The 24672-nt window shown below is 39.0% G+C and overlaps 1 protein-coding gene across 9 annotated transcripts in view; it reads left to right on the top strand.

Annotated features, from left to right (window-relative positions):
* Nucleotides 1-24672, top strand: part of CTNNA2 (catenin alpha 2) — a 783540-nt gene that overhangs the window by 166294 nt on the left and 592574 nt on the right. For all 9 annotated transcript variants that reach the window (XM_073342921.2, XM_073342914.2, XM_073342915.2 and 6 more), the window contains one exon: nucleotides 274-469. In XM_073342921.2, coding sequence (XP_073199022.2) covers nucleotides 274-469 — 196 coding nt within the window. The remainder of the gene's footprint in view (nucleotides 1-273; nucleotides 470-24672) is intronic.

Below are 24672 nucleotides of genomic sequence, written 5' to 3'. Positions count from 1 at the left end.
AAGGTCAGGTTAGATGATCCCAATGGTCCCTTCTAGCCTTGAAATTTATGAATTTAGGTGCCTACCACTTTTAGCTCCAATGAAAGCCAATCAAATCTGTGCATGCTTGGCACGTCTGAAGGTTGGGCTATTTTTATTGCAAAAAAAAAAAAAGTTGACACATACAGATCATATGATCTTCCATATGGGACAGCTAATTTCATACTAATTAGGGCAACTAATTAAAGTGCTGTGCAAACTTTTTTTAAAAACTTTTTTTTTCCCTCCCCAAAGGTGACAACCCTTGTGAACACAAGCAACAAAGGGCCATCTGGTAAAAAGAAAGGGCGATCTAAGAAAGCGCATGTGTTGGCTGCTTCGGTAGAGCAAGCTACCCAAAACTTTTTGGAAAAAGGAGAACAGATTGCTAAAGAGAGCCATGACCTCAAGGAGGAATTGGTTGTTGCTGTAGAGGATGTACGCAAACAAGGTATGTACAGTGAATCTGTCCTAACTCTGAACTTATTATAATTGCTACATGAGAGAACATAGGGGAGAAATCAAATCAATGTCTTAGATGTCTATATACTGATGCGAGGAGTATTGGGTATTAGCAGGAAAAACAAGAATTGCTAGTTAATAAGCACAACTATTACATAGTTGGCACCACAGTTGATGGGATAATACACATCTTCTATTGACCTAGAAGGGTATATACACAATAAAGATAATGGATTTCAAGAAGGCAGACTTCAGCTAACTCAAGGAGTAGGTAGGTAAGATCCCATGGGAATCAAGTCTAAGGGGAAAAACAGTTCTAGAGCACTGGCACTTTTTTCAAAGAGATTATTATTAAGGGCACAAGAGCAAACTATCCCACTGTATAAGAATGATAGGAAGTATAGCAAGAGATCACACTGGTTTAACCAGGAGCTCTTCAATAATCTGAAACTCAAAAAAAGAGTCCTGCAAAAAGTGGAAACTAGGTCAAATTACAAAGGATGAATATAAACAAACAACACAAGTAAGTATCGGCAAAATTAGAAAGACCAAGGCACAAAACAAGATTAAACTAGCTAGAAACATAAAAGGTAACAAGAAAACATTCTACAAATACATTAGAATCAAGTGGAAGACCAAGGACAGGGTTGGCCTGTTACTCAATGAGAAGGGGGGAAACAATAATAGAAAATATGGAAATGGAAGAAGTGTTAAATGACTTCTTTGTTTCAGTTTTCTCCAAAAGAGGTTAGTAATAATTGCACGTATAACACAGTGAATGCCAGTAAAAAAAGAGGTAGGATCAGAAGCTAAAATAGGGAAAGAACAAGTTAAAAATTACTTAGACAAGTTAGATGTCTTCAGGTCACCAGGACCTGATGAAATACATCCTAGAATACTCAAGGAGCTGATTGAGGAGTTATCTGAGCCCTTAGTGATTACCTTCCAAAAGTCATGGAAGACGAGTGAGATTCCAGAGGACTGGAAAAGGGCGAAGATAGTTTCAATCCATAAAAAGAGAAATAAGAACAACCAGGGAATGACAGTACCCAGAAAGGTAATGAACCAAATAATTAATTTGCAAACACCTAAAACATAATAAGGTGAGAAGTAACAGTCAGCATGGATTTGTCAAGAACAGATCATTTCAAAGCAACCTAATAGCTTTCTTTGTCAGGGTACCAAGCCTTGTGGATAGGGGGAAAGCAGATGATATGATATAACTTGACTTTAGCTTCTGATACTGTCTCACATGACCTTCTCATAAACAAACTAAGAAAATACAACCTAGATGGAGATAACAGAAGGTGGATGCATAACTTTTTGGAAAACTGTTCCCAGACAGTAGTTTTCAGTAGTTCACATTCAAGCTGGAAGGGCATATCAAGTGGGTCCCACAGGGATCAGTTCTGTGTCCGATTCTGTTCAATATCTTCATCAATGATTTAGATAATGGCATAGAGAGTACACTTATAAAGTTTGTCATCAATACCAAGCTGGGAGGGGTTGCAAGTGTTTTGGAGGATAGGATTAAAATTCAAAATGATCTGGACAAACTGGAGAAATGGTCTGAAGTAAATAGGATGAAACTCAATAAGCACAAATGCAAAGTACTCCACTTAGGAAAGAACAATCAGTTGCACACATACAAAATGGGAAATGACTGCCTTGGAAGGAGTACTGCAGAAAGGGACCTGGAGGTCATACTGGATCACAAGCTAAATATGAGTCAACAGTATAACGCTGTTGCGGGAAAAGTGAACATCATTCTGAGATATATTAGCAGGAGTTGTAAGCAAGACACAAGAAGCAATTCTTCCACTCTACTCCACACTGATTACACCTCAACTGGAGTATTGTGTCTAGTTCTGGGTGTCGCATTTTAAGAAAGATGTGAACAAATTGGAGAAAGTCCAGAGAAAAGAAACACAAATTATTACAGGTCTAGAAAATATGACCTGTGAGGGAAGATTGAAAAAAAAATGGGTTTGTTTAGTCTGGAGAAGAGAAGATTTAGGGAGGACACAATTACAGTTTTCAAGTACATAAAAGGGAGGTGGTGGAATCTCCATCCTTAGAGGTTTTTAAGGCCTGGCTTGACAAAGCCCTGGCTGGGATGATTTAGTTGGGGTTGGTCCTACTTTGAGCAGGGACGAGATTACCTCCTGAGGTCTCTTCCAACCCTAATCTTCTATTATTCTATGATTCTATGAAAAGGTTGTTACAAGGAGGAGGGAGAAAAAAATGTTTTCCTTAGCTTCTAAGGATAGGACAAGAATCAATGGACTTAAATTGCAGCAAGGGCGGTTTGCACTGGACATTAGGGAAAACTTCCTAGTTGTCAGGGAAATTAAGCACTGGAATAAATTGCCTAGGGAGGTTGTGGAATCTCCGTCATTGGAGATTTTTAAGAGCAGGTTAGACCAACACCTGTCAGGGATGGTCTAGATAATACTTAGTCCTGCCTTGATTGCAGGGGACTGGACTAGATGACCTCTTGAGGTCCCTTCCAGTTTTATAATTCTATGATTGCTGGATTTCTTCCAAGAGAAGTATGCCTCTAGCTTCCTGGATGATGATCATGTGATTAAAACTACTGATATGGTGTAGATTGCATTATATTTTCAATATTTGTACAAATAACTAATGGTTTATTCAGTAGTAGCAATGTGTTTAGCTGAAAATTACAGCTGGGTCAATAACTGATTTTTTTTATTTATTGGTTGTTCAGGGGGAAAAATTAGTTGAGATTAAACTGAAACCAATAAATGCTTAAAATGTTGATGAACTGGTTGAGCAAAATGTTTTGTTTGGCATGAAACATTTTGTTTCTGGACATTTTTAAAGGGCTAGAGTCACAAAATGGGGAGGGAGAAGGCAGAGGTGGTGCCCACACCCTTTATAATGTTTAGCCCAGCGATTAGGGCACTCACTGGGGATGTAAGGGACCTAGGTTCAAATCCCGTGTTGAGGGGGAGTATCCTAACGAGTGGAATGTGAAGTATTCTGGGCCTAGTCTTTTCAGTCTCTCCTGTTGAAGCTCTTCCTCTTTATAAAATACTTTAATAGGCAAAAAGTGAGAGTGCTTGTGATTCCAGGTGGTTAGGGTACTTATCTGGGAGCTGGGACTGCCATGTTCAAGTCCCTCTAATTTAATGACTATTCTGAATGCCTGTCCTAACCATTGAATTTAAAAATATGAGGGAGGTGGCACCACCACTGATCCCATCCCCCCAGTGCCTATTGTGAATACCGTCATTTTGTGAATGTACTCTGAAAAATTTGGGTGTGGGGTGGGACAAAACTGCTTGGAGAATTTGTGTCAAATTCACAAATAGTTTTGCAAAGGCTGGAACTGATTTTTTCAGTGAATAAACTGAAAACTGTTGTCCAACTCTACAGAACAGTCTATCTTAGGTAATTTACCACATCATCTCATCATTTTGCCTGAGCTCCACTGACTCAGGAAATAGGAAACTCGGAGATTGTTCAGTGTCCTAAACGACCAGTGCTGATGCAAAACCATGAGGCTGACTTTGCTTCAAGTTATTCTTTATATCACTGTGTGGAGGATGAGCTTTTTTCTGTAATGAAATTACAGGGAAAATAGATTGCAAATCTGTTAAGCTCTGAATAGTGGCTTAAAGAAGAAGCATGTATATATAGCATGTATGTAATCAATATTTTGCATGGTGAACAATTTAATAATTATCAACCAAATAATGCAATGATGTAGAATTCTTTGGTTTTTAAATGTGTAACACAAAGATTAGCATAATCTTAAATCACAAAAATACAAGCAATATTATAATCTGATCTTCACTATGTAGTTGGTGGTTAAATAGATGTTAAGGATACCTTGCATATTTTATAGAATGGTAACTTCAGGATATACCAACAATATGCAAGCTACTCATCTAATATGCATCTTTCACAGTAGCATGTGGAAAAGAAATTTAAGAAAATTAATTTTATAACCATTACAATAGTTTGCATTGTTATTATAGGACACCTGCTTTCAAATAAATAATAACTACAATAAGGCTTTGGAAATTCAAAAGTAACCTTGTATCTCAGCTAAGAATTTTAAAGGTAAAATACATAGCAGGTGTGACAGTTGTGACAATTCCCTGCATTATCCTTGAAAAACCTTACTGAATTAAGTTTAAGTATTTTTGGAATCCATTGTATTAAATGCAGCGACTATGTATTATTGTGGGCTGGGGTTGTATGTAACCTCTCTGTTGTGGAGATATGATGTGAACCCTTGAAAGTGTCATGAACTTCAAAAGACTATGTCGAACAATGTGGCAGACAAGAATGGGTTTTGGGGAGAAACAGTGCCAAGTGGTTTGCTTGGAGAATCTCTAGGGGAAGGTGAATGCAATTTTCATACCTGTGGCTATTTAAAAAAGCAAGCTATGGAAGCTACGCCCTGACGAGAGGACCATTATCTGCTGATTACCCATTCTATACTCTCAACATCAAAGGCCCAAGCGGTATAAAGGAAAGAGTAACCTATTCATGGGGACGCTAGTTCTGAGCTAAGACTGTTTATGAACTTTGTAATCAACAGAAAAAAAACAACAACCCTTTGTTGGGTTAGAAGTGTTAGACTCCTACCAGAACCTGAAATTGGAGTTGGGGGATGATCTCTGGGAAACTTATTAGCATGAATGTTGGTTCTTTTATTGTTTTTAATATGTTTTCTCTGTGATACTTACATCTTAAGAATAACTGTGCTTACTTATAAAGAGCTGTGTGATAACTTGTGACTGCTGGCAATTTCAGCTGTTCAGTTTTGCTTTTCTTAGTCCATGTGTGCCTGATTTAGGGTGATCCACGAAGCCTATCTAATCTAAGCATAGATAGCATGTCCATTATCATATCTGAGCTCCTTACTCAGTTTATCAGTGCCTTATATTAGTTTAATACTAATTTGATTTGTAAACTTGTGCTTCATAAAGTTAAAGGCACCTGAGAGGAATCCTTCCCTTACCCCTCCACTCACTCTATTTATGGCACATGAGCATGTTTTCAAATTGCTCACATGCCTCTTTTAAAAAAAATTGGTGTGTGTATGTGTGTGTAAAGCCACAGAAATAGTGTAACAAAAGATAAAGGTGTTAAACAGTACTCTGTGAAACACTGCAAATATTCAGATTATGTTAACACTCTATGTCTGTCATAAGAATGGGGTGGATTGTGGGTTTGCAAAACACAATGGGTTTATTACTATTTGATCAAGAGAAATCCATGTGCCATTTTTAATACAGTGACACGTGGACAGTCCAGCTGTGGTGAAGCATGAACTGACACGTTTAACTAGATGACATAAATTGCTGAAATAAAAATCTCATCGTATGTTTTGCAAGAGTACTGTGTGTGGATTTCCTGGCTAAATTTCATATTGGGTAGTTCCTATCTAAAAGCTTCCCCTGCAGTTTCAACTGGATATGATATTCTTCCCTTCCAGTCCTAAATTGCTGTATCTTATGTATGCAGTTGAACAGCTGGGAACGGGATGCATTTCATTAATGGGTGAAGCAATTGTAGTATGTTGCTTGCTCAGTGCTTTGGAATCCTACTTGTTAAAAAGGACTATCCAAATATAAGATCATTATTACTGGAAGAAAATGGAAGAATTAAGATTTTTTTTCCCCAGCAGGAATGAGGCAAAACATCTTGATGATCAACACTTTCAGTTTAACAAGTCAAGAGTTCTTGAAAGCAGCTATTCTGGGAACAAGAAAACAGCTCTTTCAAGTCTCTTGCAAATGTCACACTCTCAGAATTATTACAAAAATAATTCTAGGTGTGTTTATATATCAGGTATGCATGTCTTGACTAACCTCACAGATTTAACTAAATTGTCAGACAGGTCAGAAAATAATCTCTAGTCCTAACTCAAAATGACTGTACACTAATTAGAATGTCTAATGATGATTTCTGAGATAAGTAGGACTAAAGCCAATGCCTTAAAATATGGGTGCCTAAAGATTGGTCCCCAAATAAGTGGCCTGATTTTGAAAAGCATTGAGCACCTTTTTAAAGGTGTCTTGGGTTTGAAAATGTTGGTCTTCCTTTGAACTCCTTTCCAACTGCCATTTTATGTGGTCTCTAGACTTTTGAATCATGCAGCATTAAAAACTCCTCTGATTTACGCATAGCCAATATACATGGAATAACACCTCATGTGAGGTTCAGCCTATCAGTTACTGAACATTATTTTTAAAATTCTGCTTTGTTTAAAAGATTTTTTATGCATGCTATGAGAGAATAATTGTCTGCCTCCACCCCAAAATGAAAACATCACACATCAGTTCTTGAAGTTTTGTGGGACTTTTGAAATTCAGACAATTTTTTAATGCCTCATTCAGTTGAGTCCCTTTCTTCACATTTGAATTATGTAAAATACTACTTCCCATTATCTTCAATACCTTATTGCCACCAATCAACATACAGTTATAAAAAAAGGTGTTAACAAATGTTTCTCAACTATAAATTTATCCCTTTGTTACAAATTGTCTGTCACTAGGTGAAATATGAAATCAACACGATATTTTTTAAATAAACCATTTGTAATAATACAGTGTCAGCACATGAGACATTTGTTCTTTTCCCCAAATACAACACATACTGCTCTTTGGTAATGACTGCACAGCATTTGAAATGATTACAAAATACTTTTAGATTTTTTTTAATTGATATGGTTTTAATAAAAATAATTTGAAACTTTAAGAAAAGAAAAGTCAAATTGTTTAGAAAATTAGATGAACCAATTTTCTGTATCTTCATGAGTGCTTTACAGTTGAATGGATAAATGTATAAGTAGGATCAGTTCCTAAAACATTCTATAAATTAATTTAATACTATAGTTAATGTAAAGGAGAAGCTGGCTTTGGTTAAAGTCAATAGCATATAGTTTTAGAAATAAAACTAATTTTGGCAGAGATATCAGAAACTGGAAAGTAACTGCTATTAAAATTATATGGTGTGTGAAATTTAACATTATAATTATTATGCCAATGGCTGTCTGATTTTGGTGTAATTATCACAGAAGCACATCAAAGACACAGAACTTCAGCAGGAGACCTTTTTAAATATGATCTGGTCTAGCTGTAATTTACTATTTTTAGACCAATGTGATATTTATTATGTGTAACTCAATGCAAACTCACAGGTGTCTGAACTTTGTGTCTTAGAATAGAGAGATAGAAAAAGAGCTATTAAATCATTGGATGCATCCCCCTGCAACTGCAGGAGTGTTCCATATTCGGAAACAGTCATACATAAAACAAGAAAATTAAAAGCTAAGCCCACCTTCTTTCTCCAACATTTCACTCCCCTTACAATTCTCCCCTGTTTTCAAATGCCTTGGAAAAAAAGATGAGGAGCAAAGTTAATCAGGTCTGCTCTATTTCAGACCAATGTTTGGAGTATATTCCAAAGCCATTGAACCAACTACAATTCTAATTTATAATAATGATGCTTCTTAAGTTTAAGTGTCTTTGCTGATCTCAACGACAATAGTACGGTATGCAGAGAGAGTGAGAGTGCATTAACTGTCTGTTACCTGATCCTATGTCAGACCCTGCTGCTTCCTAGGTTTCCCCTTCTTGCGGGTTCTCAAGCTCTTCTGTATCAAGCCAGCCTCCCTTCTTGAGGTCTGTTTATTTAATCACCAAAATTCAGTTGTCATGCTCACTTCAGGAGTGGGTCCATAACAGTAGTGATGGGTTCTTCAGTCCCCTACACTACAAGAGGAAGAGTCAGATCTTTTTAATTGGCTGGACTGATTCTCCAGATAACTCCTTCTACTGAAGACCCCCTCCAAAATTATTTCTGCCTCCAAAGTGAAGCAGGCTAAGAGTCAGGTTCTCTATAGATCATAACCTGATTATTTTTCTTACCCCCACATCCCCCGCCCCCCCCCAGCCCTGTTTTCTCAACTCTCCACTTTTTTGGGCTACTAACTTTTTAAGGGCCATTTAAATTTGCTCTACTCAGCTCCGGCCAGTTGAGAGAACTTTACTAAGCTCTCCTCCCAAATTAACCCCTGGTAATGGCTGAAAAGCAAAAAAAAAAAAAAAAAAAGGAAGGGAATGGATAGAGCCTTGTCTGAGTGCACTGAAGGGGAAAAGTGTTCCTCTTGCTTAACTAGACAGCGCAGTGGTGTTTGTGAACAAACGAATGGCCCAGAAAGACAAGGATTTGGAAAAAAAACCACCCAGGACACTAGGGTTCAATTTGTGGCCACTGACATGAACCAGGACCCTTTGCCAGGTGTCACACCCCAGGTGGGTTTACTGTGTTGGCTTGAGGAGCTGAAGCCAACAGAACTGGCATGAGGTAATTCCCTAGAGACCCCCCCCCCCACCCTGACAGCCAAAGCACAATGCCAAGAGGCTATATGTGTTGCCAGAGACACCCCTCTTCCTTCAAGGGAGCAGGTACTGCAGTTAGGGCATCCTCTTTGTCTCTCTGGGGTCTCAAGAACCACCCAGAGACTGAAAAAAAAATAATATCCTGCCATTGCCGACCACTTTCCTTTGCAGTAGGGTTTCAGAGGCCATTTTGGAACTGGGAGCATTAGCTCCTCAGGGGGTGTCCATTTTAGAAAAAGCTCCTGCACAGTCTCCTCCTCTCCAGCATCTCACAATCTTCAACTTGCAGAAGAAAGGGGACAAAGGAGGAGTTATAGATGTAGAAGCTACTCCTCATCTACTTCCCCCTCCTCCTGCCTGGAGCTCAGGTGGGGGGGGAGGGACCAAAAAGCAGACATACATCAAAGAAATCATCTAAATCTAGACATTCCTCCTCCAAACGGATAGACGTTCAGAATCTAAGGCATCTGGGTATTGCCTTCTTAGGTATCTCCCATAGCGTTCAGCCAAAAAAGATAAAAAAAAAAAAAAAGAGGAGTCAAGGATGAGGTCAAAAAGAGAGAAAATATCTGTAAATATTTTCCAACAGGCTCGAAAACTGACCCTCACATTCCCATTCCAGTTGTCATGCCCTATGAAAGTCGCAAAGGCTGAATTGGAAAACTCAGGAAAGGCAAAGAGTCTGACCAAAAGAGCCAAAAAAATTCTCAAATGTCCACCAGTCAAAAACATTCATGGTTGGATTACCTAAAACGGATGCAGCCTTGTCAAACCGTGTCAAGGACACTGTCCTCCTTGCTGAAGGGGACTTCTTACCCAAACATATCTCTGACAGAAGGGTGAAATCAGCTCTCTACATTGGCTATGAAGCAACTTCAGCAACAGCTACGTTGTGGTGTTACAGAAATTTATATAGATATGATAGGAGAGACAACAGATTATTTAAGAATAGATGGGAGAAAACCAGGCCTGATAAACCCAGAGGTGACTCCTTCTCCAGGAATGCCGCTAAGAATCATCAGTCACTATCCAACCTTCCCCTGTGGGGCATCTGTCTCTATATATTCCTACCTGGTTTACCTCCACCCTTGACAAATGAGGGAGAGACATCATTTCAAGGGTTATGCCATAGAATTCAAAAGGACCCCCTATCCCAGATTTCTCCCCTCTCCCTCAACCCGTCCAAGAGTAAGGCTGTGTTCAGACAAATTGACTACCTCTTCCAAATTGGGTCCATAGAATTTGTCCTTGGTCAGGAGCAGGTCATGGCCTTTTTGGTTTAAAGAGCAAATACGTTGTGAGGCTCAGATTTTTTTTCTGAGTAAACTGAGTCATTACTTCCTATCTTGGATTAGTGGCGAAAGGAATCCTTCCCTAGTGAATTTATCTAATCTGTCTGCCTATATAATATATTATTTCTAGATTTGTATAGATTGCCCATCCCCAAAGTATCTAGGTACCCCACATGTATTTAAGAAGAAATAATCACTTCCCTTTCTTTCACATCCAGGCAGCAGCAAATTGCTTATTTAGAATGTGTGTGATAAAAGAACCTATTGGTGGAAAGGTTTGTCAGAGAAATGAATTCTGCATTTAGTACTGAATGCAGTGAGGCTTGTAGGCATTTATATCTCATCTGGAAGTGAGTTTTGGTCTTACCCTATGAAAGTTCCTTCTTCTGCACTCAAATCTCCACACATTGGCCAATAGTTTTATAGTCACTGCCACTGGAAGTTCTTTGCCTCTTATTCTGAAGTGGTCTCTCTGATGGGTAGTGCTAGTCTAGTGGAGGACTTTGAAAATCAGGACAGAGGCCTTGAATTCAACTGTGTATTCAGTGAGGAAACAGTGCACTTGTAGCCTGAACAATGGCATCTCATTATTCCAGTAAATATTCATAACCAATTTAAAGTGCTTATTACATTTGGAAGTAAATTCAATTGTTATTCATATTTGCTCAGTCTAAGAAATATTCTACACTAAGTGCCACTCTATGCAAATGTTCTATTGTTAGTTCATTCAGACTGTTTTCAAATCTATTAATTATCTTTCAGCTCTTAGAGAAATAGCTTCTGAAAGATATTAATGTTCCCATTCCAGGATGATATAAAGCACCTGTAATGAATACTAGACATTGCATAGGGTCTCAAAGATGTGTTGTACAGATAATACATTTCCTTTTTGGTTTTAAGAACAAAGTAGTAACTCTTAAACAATAAACATGACAAGACATTGTTTTGAGATTGGGGGAAATGAAGAACCAAGTACCTTCAACATCTGGGGAGGCATTACCTCATTCTGATACCAGCTTTTTTCTTTCTTTTTTTAAATTCACAACAAGGATGTAGTATCTCATTGATCCTTAGCCATTAAATTTTCCAGAGAAGCTACTCCTTGCTGCAGAATTGTGGTCCACATTTTAAAATTTACTTTAAAAATGAAAAAAAAAAAAAGGAAATCAGGAGCTAATTTCCTACTCAAATCTCTGGTGGTCCAAGCTACCACAAGGAGAGGATTTTGGGTAATGAGATATAGGGCTTTTAACTTAAGTCAAACAGGGGCTAAGGACCTATATCAGAAAGCCCTATAAAATAGCACAATAATAGTCTGAACAGGGAAGAACTAAGATTAGTAGGGAGCAGGCTGAGCAGGACACCTCAGAGGAGAGGACCACACTTGGTTACAAAGGAACTGGCTTTAGGTGTAGCTTGAGTTTTGCTTTTTTTTATTTTGAGTTCTGTTTCACCTTATGTTTTTGTTTTAACCTGTTAAATGTATAAATTCATGCCAGCATACACCGGGGAGGAAAGTTCTCTCTCTGAAAGATTCTTGCTGTTGGAACACATTGGTGGACTCTGACAGCACTTACAGAAATTAAGAATTGCAGAAATGCTTTTACTGGGGGAAAATAATGAAAATAGATCTATCTAAGCAGCATGGCTTTTTTCATATTTAACTAATAACATTTATAGCATGTTTTTATATAAATCTTATATTATTGTTTGTCTGCAATTGTGAGGCCAAATCCTGCAATCCATTCCTTTACAAGCAAAATTTCCATTAATTTTAAGGAGAGTTTTGTGTGAAAAAGGATTGCAGGATTTGGCCCACAATTTTAGTAATTGGAAAGGATTGTAATTAATTTGATTCAGACTATCCTTTTAATATTATTAGGAATCATTTATATGACTCTTGACTTTCTAGCCTCACCTTTTAAGCATTGCAAACCACCACCTGTTTTTCTGATGTAGTATGCTATTATTTTGCTTTACAGTGATGCCAACCTCAAGGCCCTTATTCAATAATATTACCCACAAGCATCTTTGTGACTTTTTCATAGTGTTCCCAAATCTTTACTCTGGTCTATAGCCGGAGGACTGGTTAAAGCCTGCAAAGATGGGTCAGCTGGGAAGCGGGTCAATTAAACATATCTCCTCCATTTAAACTATGCATGTCAGAGAGAAAATAAGATTTTATTGATGCTCCAGCTTTCACTCTCTTGTGTTCGAAGCTTTTCACATGAAGCAGTAGAAACTTGGCAACCTGAGAAGCACTGAGCACCAAACTAGAAAGTTTAAGTGACATGGAAAGCTTTTCCCACCTAGAATGTAAAGTTGTAAACAAAGGAATTATGACTTTCACCTGTTCCCAATCGAGCAGTGGAGGTTAGAAAGGAATGATGGTGGAGGGGATTGCACCTGAGAGACACTAGACAGAGAGATGTCCTGTCCTGAAAAGGTGGCAATATAGAGCCTTGAGTGGCTGCAAAGAAGTAATTACGATTTCAGCACACCAGACGGATGGCAGGGAGTTGTTTTTCATGCTCAGAAACTGTTTTAACTCTGGTGGTGGAAGTCTTCATTAAGGGTAGACATTTCTGCATCTACACACATACCAACTTAGTTAGAAGCTCCTAGCCAATCAGCAGTGAATTCTGTCAGGAGTGCAAAACTCACATCCATTTGGGCACCAATCAAATCCATCACGGTCCATGAAGATAGTGCTGCCAGGGGTAACCCTGACTGAATCCGTGGGTTGGATCTCAGTGCACTTTCATATAATTTTACAGAAGTCAGTGAGATTTAGACTGGGAAACATCGTTAAGGAGGAATCACAGACTGGAGGCCAAACGTCTTCAGGAGGTATACTACATAAATGAACCAAAGACAAGTGTGCTAGCCTAACACCTGCAGTAGTTGTCAAGGTTTCTTTCTGATCTTATTTGAAGTTGTGTATATGCTCAGTAGTGTGAATAGCTGAAATAATTAGTTGTGTAGCAAAACTAAATGTTTTATCTACTTGTCAATATAATACTGTCAAGATTCCTTCCCCACTCTGAACGCTAGGGTACAGATGTGGGGACCTGCATGAAAAACCTCCTAAGCTTATCTTTACCAGCTTAGGTCAAAACTTCCCCAAGGTACAAAATATTCCACCCTTTGTCCTTGGATTGGCCGCTACCACCACCAAACAAATACTGGTTACTGGGGAAGAGCTGTTTGGAAACGTCTTTCCCCCCAAAATACTTCCCAAAACCTTGCACCCCACTTCCTGGACAAGGTTTGATAAAAGCCTCACCAATTTGCCTAGGTGACTACAGACCCAGACCCTTGGATCTTAAGAACAATGAACAATCCTCCCAACACTTGCACCCTCCCTTTCCTGGGAAATGTTGGATAAAAAGCCTCACCAATTTGCATAGGTGACCACAGACCCAAACCCTTGGATCTGAGAACAATGAAAAAGGATTCAGTTTTCTTACAAGAAGACTTTTAATAGAAATAGAAGTAAATAGAAGTAAAGAAATCACCTCTGTAAAATCAGGATGGTAGATACCTTACAGAGTAATTAGATTCAAAACATAGAGAACCCCTCTAGGCAAAAACTTAAGTTACAAAAAAGATACACAGACAGAAATAGTTATTCTATTCAGCACAATTCTTTTCTCAGCCATTTAAAGAAATCATAATCTAACACGTACCTAGCTAGATTACTTACTAAAAGTTCTAAGACTCCATTCCTGGTCTATCCCCAGCAGAAACAGCATATAGACAGACAGAGACCCTTTGTTTCTCTCCCTCCTCCGAGCTTTTGAAAGTATCTTGTCTCCTCATTGGTCATTTTGGTCAGGTGCCAGCGAGGTTACCTTTAGCTTCTTAACCCTTTACAGGTGAGAGGAGCTTTCCCCTGGCCAGGAGGGATTTCAAAGGGGTTTACCCTTCCCTTTATATTTATGACAAATACCCAGGATGAGCCAATGTGAAAGCAGAAGATATCTGATTGTCAGAAGTTCCAATCCTTGTATTTACTTTGTATGGTATTATATATTGGGGTTTAGGCCCTGTGTTTTATTCTTCACTTAAAGGAAAATAACAAATCTCTAGTTAGAGATGTTAGTCTAGTAGGTGCATTGTAACTGCTGTGTTGTAACAGTTTATCTTTGGCGTGTTATTCATAATAAGGAATTTAAAATTAATGTGTGTGTGTGTGTGTGTACCTACCTGTCTTATGGTAAAGACTAGTACTCGATTCCTAAGACGAGAAAGAAAGTGAATCCTATTATAATTTCCCCTTTTAGTATTTGGAAGGTTCCTGTGGAAAATCCAGCTATAGTCTCTTGCGAGGATAGAGATTCAGGATCTGTGCAAATACTTGGTCAGAGAGAAGAACCTGTAGTACAGAATTGGTAAATAGATTGACTTTGCTTCCCTATACATAGTTTACACTATCATAACTTTGTAGCTGTTAATGATTCCTCCATAGTAATAGGCTGTCACAGGCTTCCCTCAAAGCAGTGATTTGAACCTGACAAACATTTGAACAAATATCCAAAGACACAATTAAACAGATGCTCAGATACCACCATGATAAGGATTGTATAAATGCCGAGATAGAACACAAGTTGTTGGCACCAATGAGTATTTGAAATACGTAGGGTACGTCTACACTGCAATTACACAGCCCCTTAGTCCGAGCTCCGCAAGCCCAAGTCAGCTGGCACAGGCCAGCTTCAGGTTTTTAATAGCAGTGTAGAGATACCCCTACAGGCTAAATACCTCTGTATTTCCCTTCTTTTCAAGGTTAATTTACAGTTCTCATGCATTCATTGGAGATCTTATCTGCTAAAAAAGCCTGTTTTTTTTGTAAGTAGCTACAGGATACAGACATCATAGATCTAAATAAAAGAGCAGGTTTATTTTAACACTTACAGGAGAGAAAAACTCAAGCTCAGTGGAGTTACACTAAGGCTGAATGTGACCCAAGGTTCTATGTTATGCAAGAGACTAAAGATAGATCTGCCGTGCAGAGACACACATTTATATCTAACAGAGTATTTGTTTTGAAATTTTGTTATGGAATTTATTCCTAGATTTTTTTTTTCTTTTTGGTTTACAAAGTACCTAGAGCTTGGAATAAGCACATTTAATGTATATAAATAAAAAATAATGCAAGGGAAAAAGCTTTGAAATTTAATAAAAGCAAGTACAACACAAACAGTAAAAGCAAACCAGAACCAGAACTTGGCACACTCAGATTATAACCAGGTTCTTTCTCATGCCTATATCACCTTGCAAGTCTGCTATCTGCTTCAGTACTGTGACTCGCTGGACACCGACTATTCAGATTAGAAAACCCAGCCCTATGCAGGGAGCATGGAAGGAGGAGGGACACAAACCTTATTCACAAAGGCTATTACATTAGGTTGGTCATGTAAATATGAGATACCTCTCCCAAAATCTTTGCTTAGTAAGCACACTCTGTTATTCAGAGTTCCTCTTTCAGTCTCTTTTCTAATTCTCAGTTCTCTTTAGCTTTTCATTAGCCAGGTTCCTAAAAGCATTTAGTTGAGATTTCACCAATGTTACACATTCCTTCCTTTATAATCAACATGGTATTTTCCTTTATATTAAAATTGAAGAAGTCATTCATCTAAGTGAGATATTTATAAAAGAGACAATGTCGGTGAGATAATATCATTTATTGAACCAACTTCCGTTGGTGAAAGAGACAAGCTTTCAAGCTTACACAGAGCTCTTCTTCAGGTCTGGGAAATGTATTCAGCATGTCACAGTTAAATACAAGGTGGAACAGATTGTTCAGTATAAGGAGTTAATACAGATTGGAAAAAAGAAAAGGAGTACTTGTGGCACCTTAGAGACTAACACATTTTCTAAGGTGCCACAAGTACTCCTTTTCTTTTTGCGAATACAGACTAACACGGCTGCTACTCTGAAACCTACAGATTGGAAGAGACCATTCAAGGTGAAGTGAGCAGTTAACACCTCTGTGGTTGTAGAGAAAAGGAGGTTTAGTGGGTTGCAGATTGTTATAATGAGCCATAAAAGTGTCTTTATTGAATCCATTATTTTTGTTGTCTAGAAAAGTTATGAATTTAAGCTCCCAGACTCACCTTTTGAAGGTGTGCAGATTTTGTTTGAAGAGGAGACCTGAGAGGTCAGATATGGAGTGATTGTTTTGTTAAAAGCATTCTCCCACCAGTGATATGGTATTTTATCTTTTATCATTTTTCTATGTGAGTTCATTCAGGAATGTCGTGATTGGTTTCAACCACATAGTTGTTACTGGGGCATTTATTGCACCTGATGAGGTAAACCCCATGTTGTAATAGGCATGTGTAGGACCCCTGGATCTTGAAAGGTGTGTTGGGGAAGGTATTGATCATTGTAGCCATGGAGATATGTCTGCAGGTTTTACATCTGTTGTTCTGGCAGGATCTGTTGCAGATGATACTAAACTGGGAGGAGTGGTAGATACGCTGGAGGGGAGGGATAGGATACAGAAGGACCTAGACAAATTGGAGGATTGGGCCAAAAGAAATCTGATGAGGTTCAATAAGGATAAGTGCAGAGTCCTGCACTTAGGACGGAAGAATCCAATGCACCGCTACAGACTAGGGGCCGAATGGCTAGGCAGCCGTTCTGCGGAAAAGGACCTAGGGGTGACAGTGGATGAGAAGCTGGATATGAGTCAGCAGTGTGCCCTTGTTGCCAAGAAGGCCAATGGCATTTTGGGATGTATAAGTAGGGGCATAGCGAGCAGATCGAGGGACGTGATCGTTCCCCTCTATTCGACATTGGTGAGGCCTCATCTGGAGTACTGTGTCCAGTTTTGGGCCCCACACTACAAGAAGGATGTGGATAAATTGGAGAGAGTCCAGCGAAGGGCAACAAAAATGATTAGGGGTCTAGAACACATGACTTATGAGGAGAGGCTGAGGGAGCTGGGATTGTTTAGTCTGCAGAACAGAAGAATGAGGGGGGATTTGATAGCTGCTTTCAACTACCTGAAAGGGGGTTCCAAAGAGGATGGCTCTAGACTGTTCTCAATGGTAGCAGATGACAGAACGAGGAGTAATGGTCTCAAGTTGCAGTGGGGGAGGTTTAGATTGGATATTAGGAAAAACTTTTTCACTAAGAGGGTGGTGAAACACTGGAATGCATTACCTAGGGAGGTGGTAGAATCTCTTTCCTTAGAGATTTTTAAGGTCAGGCTTGACAAAGCCCTGGCTGGGATGATTTAACTGGGAATTGGTCCTGCTTTGAGCAGGGGGTTGGACTAGATGACCTTCTGGGGTCCCTTCCAACCCTGATATTCTATGATTCTATGATCTGGTGCCACTTTAAGTTAGTGTCCCCTTGTCTGTGGGGAGCTTGCTTCTGATTATGAGCTTAGCAAGGGTGGGGAGTTATTTAAAGGCCAAAGGAGGGAGTTTGGGAATAATTTCTTTCAAGCTGTGGTCCTCATCAAGTATGGGTTGTAATTGGTTAATGATACCCCGTATGGGTTCAATTGTGGATTGGTAGGTGACAGCTGCAGTTGCATGGTCAGTGTTCCCACTCTTCCTGTATTGAAGCAGGTTGTCTCATAGAATCATAGGGTTAGAAGGGACACAAGGGTCATCTAATCTAACACCCTGCTAACATGTAGGATTTGTTAGGTTTAAATCATGCAAGACAGATGGCTATCCAGACTCCTTTTGAAAACCTCCAGTGAAGGAGGCGGTCTGTTCCATTGTCCTGCTGTCCTTACAGTTAGGGCATGTCTACAAAATGGAGTTAAGTTGACCTAAGTTACGCAACTCCAGCTATGTGAATAATGTAGCTGGAATCGACATAGCTTAGGTCGACTTACTGCAGTGTCTACACCATGCTGGGTCAATGGGAGAAACTCTCCCGTTGACTTACCTTATGCTTCTAGTTTCGGTGACGTACCCCAGTTGACTTCCGGTGGCGTACCCCAGTCGACAGGAGAGTGATCTGTGGTTGATTTAGTGGGTCTTCACTAGGCCTGCTAAAGTGACTGCCAGTGGATCGATGCTGCAGCCATCGTAAGTGTAAGCCATCGTAAGCCCGGTAAGTGTAGACATACCCTTAGAAAGTTTTTCCTGAGTTTAATTTAAATCTGCTGTGCTGTAGTTTGAACCCATTGCCTCTTGTTCTGCCCTCTGTGGCAAAAGAGAACAACTTTTCTCCATGCTTTTTTTATGGCAGTCTTTCAAGTATCATGTCCCACCTTAATCTCCTCTTTTCCAGACTAATCGTACCCAGTTCCTTCAGCCTTTGCCTATATGGCTTGTATTCCATCCCTTTGATCATCTTTGTCACTCACCTCTGGATCCTTCCTAGTTTCATTACATCCTTTCTATACAATGGTGACAAAAACTGTACTCCAGCTGATGCCTAACCAGTGCTGAATAGAGCGATACTATCACCCACATGACTTGCATACTATGCCTGTGTTAATGCAACCCAAAATTGCATTTGCTTTTTTTTGCGACAGTCTCAGGGTATTTGGGTGTCCCATTCCATGATACAATTTGGTAGAGCATCCTTGTTTGGTGAAGGCAGTTTTTAAGTGTGTTAAGGTGTTTCTCCTTGGAGCATATTCTGTGGTATCTGTAGATATCAGATTTCTTGGTGTGTTTGGAGTCGTTATTGGAGCGGTGAAAGTAAGTATGGTGATCTGAGGATTTCCTGTACATACTTATCTGTAAGATTCTATTGTTGAAGCTGCTTATGGTGTCTAGGAAGTTGATGCTGGCATGGGAGTGTACTAGAGAGATTTTGATGAATGGGTGGTGTTCTTGAAGTTGTGGTAGAAATCTATTAGGAAGAGTAGGTCATCTGTCCAGAGGATAAAAATATCATTGATATATCTCAGGTATATCATTGGTTTCATGTTTCATTTGTGAACAACATTGCAAATAAGATATTTATATTGATTTATATTTATATGTAATGCTATATCATGCTATTTCACATCCCTTTTCTGAGTCACTGTGTAAACTTGATGTCATTTATCCCTCTGCCCTATTGTTTTATTACCTCTTACCTCCTTTCAGTAATTATCTTTGGGGAAGGGACCATGTCTTATCTATGCTGTGAGACACTTAACAGACTTTGGGATGCTTTAAGATAGGAAATAATGATAATTGTGTTTTGGATCAGGAAATGTAATCTGTATGCAGTGCTCCAGCTTCATCCTCTGAAAATAGCAAAGATGGTAAAAAATAGTCAAGTGTTTGTATATACTTTTCTTATAGCTTAAGTATTTCTGACATGCCTATGAGGCTGGAAACTCTCAATTTTTTATTTATTTTTTTTAGGTTTACAATGTTTGCAAAACTAGTGTGAGTTAATGATTTTTTTCCAGTAACTTAAAGCTGTAAATCATTTAGGCCTAGAAGAGTCCTCAACCACTTAGATAGTTACAGGTATTTATATTATGGAAGTTTATTGATATATATATATAGAGAGAGTGAATTTGAATCTATAGATATTAAATAGAGAAGGGGCAGATTAGTTGCTGCACCGGGACTCTGCAGTGGAGAGAGAGGACTGTAGAGGAGCCAGTGGCTGGCTACCTGGTTTTCACCTAACTTATCCTGCTGTAAATTAAAGGTGTAAGGGAGCAGCATTAGCTGACACCACTCAGTTAAGGTCCCTCGGGGATATTAGGACAGTGGGGTACAGTAGAGCTTTGCAGTACTGTGACCCCTCTCTTTCCTGTCCTGTCCAAGCCCTGCCCCTAGAATGCCCCAAACTGAACCCCATTGTTCCCTTATGCTTCGAGTGTGGAGATGGCAGGGGGAGTTTTCCACTGGCAGAATTCCTCTGTGCAGGGGAAATTCTCCACTGGCTCTCTCCCCCAATGCTCTGAAGCCACTTTGTAGCCTTAGATGGTGAGAGAATTGGGCCCCAAGTGTTTAAGAAGATTGCAAAGGTGCCCCTGGAAGGAAAATCCTAGTACTGCCCAACTGTGAAGCTGTTAGCAGCATCTCCAAAGAATTTTATATAATTTTTCATTAGTTTTATGCTTCTCCATGGACATATACCTTATATGTCTCTAGTTCAACAATCTTATATATCCTACTGGGAAAAGCAATTTCCACTTCTCTCTTTTGCCCATCATTGCTTTTCCTCTACCTCCCCTACAATTTTTACCTTGTGAGAAAACTTTGCATGTGGACAAGCCTCCTTTTCATTCATAGTGAATTCCCATTACTAATTCAACAAAGTAGTCAAAGTAAGGGTTGCTCTGTTTACTAGATTCTGTTAAAGGGAAACGATGACAGTATTATTATTTTTTAATTTAAAAAGATTTGAATAGAATAAAAATAGCATATTTCTTTTAAAATCCATCTTAGTCATATATATATATATATATATATATATATATATATGTAAACTGTGTAAATATTATCTAATTAATCTGTAGTATAACCCTGTTACATAGGTAAGCATTATTAAATCCATTTTACAGCTGGGATAACTGAGTTGCAGAGAAGTTAAGGCGAAAATGATCAGCATATCCATTAATCTTGGGTGCCCTAGCAACCACAACTCCAGTTGAAGTATATCAGATATAGTTGCTCAGCACCTCTTGAATGTCAGGTTGTAGATTTCTCAAGTTGGTGACTTTCTGAAACCTTTGGCCAAGTGACATGTCCAAGACCACACAACAAGCCAGTGTCTGAGCCCATGGTTAGAATTTAGGATTTCCTGGCTCCTAGTCATATGTTGATTCTTCTAGACCGTGTTTACTCTAATTCTTTAAGAAGAAGAATGATTATTATGCAATAAATTAGCCAAAGTATTGTGTTATAATGTAATATTTATTTTCTTTATAAAACAAACCCCACTCACACTGAGATTCTCAGAGCTCTACAGAATTATCAATAAACAGGAAAAATTAAAACCGCATAAAACAAATGGCATTAAGATTAAGAAGCTGAAACATAGAAGAGTCATCAGGGGTGGGGGTACATGGAAAGTGGGGGTTGGTGGCCATTATGCTCAAGGTCCTACAGTGGTTAAACAGGCAACATTACTGAGAAGAATGTCATAAGTAATTTAATAATGAAGAGAGATTGGATGAGGCTAGGGTGACCAGACAGCAAATGTGAAAAATTGGGAAGGGGGTGGGGGGTAATAGGAGCACATATAAGAAAAAGACTCCAAAATCGGGACTGTCCCTATAAAGTTGGGACATCTGGTCACCCTAGATGAGGTAGTTGCCCAAAGACAGCATGTTCTCTACCACAGAGGTCAAAGTAGAAATGGCTCAGTAATCCATCAAACATAGGTGTAAGGGTGGAGCCTCTAAAAATGTAAGCAGTGTCAGAGCGCAGATAGCAGTAAACAACAAATTAAGACTCAGGGAAGAGTACTATCTATTGCCAAACCTCCACCTTCTATTCAGGCTCTTTAAATGCCATAAGGTGGTTCTGATATGATCATGGCAGCTCAAGGCAGTGAATACAAACTTGTACAAAACTATAGCACCTATCTTACAAGTTCATATGGTCTGGTGTGCTTCAGAGACTCATTGGTGTCAAATGGCTTCTCTGTGGGCACAAGAGTTCTCCTGCAGGTGTGTGCTTGTAGGATCGGGGCCTATACCAGCAGGAAAACAAGAAAGAGTTAGAAATATTTTTGATGTGCAATGTTATAGAATGTATTTGAAGATGAATAATGTAAATATAAACTGCAATAACCATGATTCAATAAAATGTGTTGGGGTGTTTGAGTGTGTCAGCATGAGCAAAAAGGGAGATGGAAAAGATCAGAGGATAAAAAATGGCAGCTTGCTCTAGATCATTGGGATGGAAGGGAAAACTCAGTAAGAAAGACAAGAAAGGGAAAAAGAAAAGGAGGACTTGTGGCACCTTAGAGATTAACACATTTATTTGAGCATAAGCTTTCATGAGCTACAGCTCATTTCATCGGATTCATGCAGTGGAAAATACAGTGAGGAGATTTTATATACACAGAGAACATGAAACAGTGGGTGTTACCATACAGGTAAGGTAAGGTGAGCTATTACCAGCAGAAGTGCGGGGGGGAACAAAAAAACAAAAAACGTTTTGTAGTGATAATCAAGGTGGGCCATTTCCAGCAGTTGACAAGAACGTGTGAGGAACGGTGGGGAAAGGGGAAATAAACATGGGGAAATAGTTTTACTTTGTGTAATGATGCATCCAATCCCAGTCTTTATTCAAGCCTAATTTAATGGTGTCCAGTTTGCAAATTAATTCCAATTCAGCAGTCTCTCATTGGAGTCTGTTTTTGAAGTTTTTTTGTTGAAGAATTGCAACTTTTAGGTTTGTAATTGAGTGACCAGAGAGATTGAAGTGTTCTCCGACTGGCTTTTAAATGTTATAATTCTTGACATCTGATTTGTGTCCATTTATTATTTTACATAGAGACTGTCCAGTTTGACTAATGTACATGGCAGAGGGGCATTGCTGGCACATGATGACATATATCACATTGGTAGATGCGCAGGTGAACGAGCCTCTGATAGTGTGGCTGATGTGATTAGGCCCTATGATGGTGTCCCCTGAATAGATATGTGGCCACAGTTGGCAACGAGCTTTGTTGCAAGGATAGTTCCTGGGTTAGTGTTTTTGTTGTGTGGTGTGTGGTTGCTGGTGAGTATTTGCTTCAGTTGGGGGGCTGTCATAAGCAAGGACTGGCCTGTCTCCCAGGATCTGGAAAAAAGGAAGGTAAACATTAAACTAGGATGAAGAGATATTTGAGAGAGAAAATAAAAGGGGAGACAGTAACTTAATTGCTGTAAGGTTTAATAGAAAGTTTAATGCTCAGAATTAATGGATTTGGGTATGAAAAATTATTTTTAATAGAAAGTTAGCAAAGTAAAACCCAAGTAAGCTGCTGGAAATGGCGTAAGGATAGGTATAATAAACCAAAACAACACTGGGAGCATGATGTTGGTGTAAAAACAGTGGGAGTGCTTTTCTTTCTTATCCCAGTGTCTATAAATCCTGTCTGCTACCCTGGTTTTCAGTGTTGCAACCATGAAAAAGTACCTCTCACTTTTTTTTATATATATATATAAAGGAAGTCATGCTATTCTGTGCTTGGCTAATTCAAGAACTTATTTTAAATATAAAATTCCATAGACTTAGTTGTTTTAGGAGGGAGAGTAGGGTGTTGCTTTGTAACTCTAATAACTCCAGCGGCGTTCAGACCTCCAGATATTCATACTTGTGTATCTCTGGACAGTGGACTCAATGACCGTTCAAAAATAACAAAAAATAAGTACTGTGCATGTCTTCTATAACATTATGAATTAAATGTCTTCAGAACATCAAAGTCACTTGCCCTCCTTCACAAGCAAAGAAGGGTTAGTCTTGATTAGTAGCTGGATGAGAGACTTCCAAAGGAGGGGAAGGCATTGCAGGAAATGACATTAACTCAGGTTGCACTTTTCCTTTGGAGTAAGAATGAAATTACTTCCTGAACTTGATATTAGGACGTACTGGGCTACTGCAGCTGTTGTCTTTTGGATAATGATGTAAATCCCGTGTTGGATCTCTTGTGATAAAGATTGTATTAAATTATTTGCAAGAATAAAGATATTATCCATAGCATACCAACCCTTATACTAATGTGGTAACTATATTCTCCCTGCCTCAGAATCCCCCTGCATTGCACTCATTTCATACTTAAACTTTGGTTTGGTGTTGCTATGCAATGTTAAATTGCTTGCGTGTTCCATCTCAGAAGTGGATGCATTTCAGTGGAAGGTGACAGGATCCTTAAATATAGAAACATTGATTTGTAATTCTGTAAAGCCTTCGTACTGTGAGAAAAGTGTTATATAAAATTCTTGCCTTGTCCTGGTCCATATCCTGTTAGCGTATGGTTCTTGTGAAAGAAACATACCCACAAAGTTCTTGATACAATTAACTTAGGCTTGAATAGAGACTGGGAGTGGCTAAGTCATTATGCAAGGTAACCTATTTCCCCTTGTTTTTTCCTAACCCCCCCACCCCCCAACGTTCTTGTTAAACCCTGGATTTGTGCTGGAAATGGCCCACCTTGATTATCATACACATTGTAAGGAGAGTGGTCACTTTAGATAAGCTATTACCAGCAGGAGAGTGGGTTTGTGTGTGTGGGGAGGGGGGTGAGAAAACCTGGATTTGTGCTGGAAATGGCCCAACTTGATTATCATACACATTGTAAGGAGAGTGATCACTTTAGATAAGCTATTACCAGCAGGAGAGTGGGGTGGGAGGAGGTATTTTTTCATGCTTTGTGTGTATATAAAAAGATCTTCTACACTTTCCATAGTATGCATCTGATGAAGTGAGCTGTAGCTCATGAAAGCTTATGCTCAAATAAATTGGTTAGTCTCTAAGGCGCCACAAGTACTCCTTTTCTTTTTGCAAATACAGACTAACACGGCTGTTACTCTGAAACCATCCACAAAGTTATCATTCACACAACTCTCCATATGACAGAATGTGCATATT

The sequence above is a fragment of the Lepidochelys kempii genome, chromosome 4 (genome assembly GCF_965140285.1).
Source record: "Lepidochelys kempii isolate rLepKem1 chromosome 4, rLepKem1.hap1, whole genome shotgun sequence".
NCBI classification, from domain to species: domain Eukaryota; kingdom Metazoa; phylum Chordata; order Testudines; family Cheloniidae; genus Lepidochelys; species Lepidochelys kempii.
The sequence above is the reverse complement of the archived record's forward strand: the minus strand, read 5'-3'. Positions and strand labels throughout refer to the sequence as shown.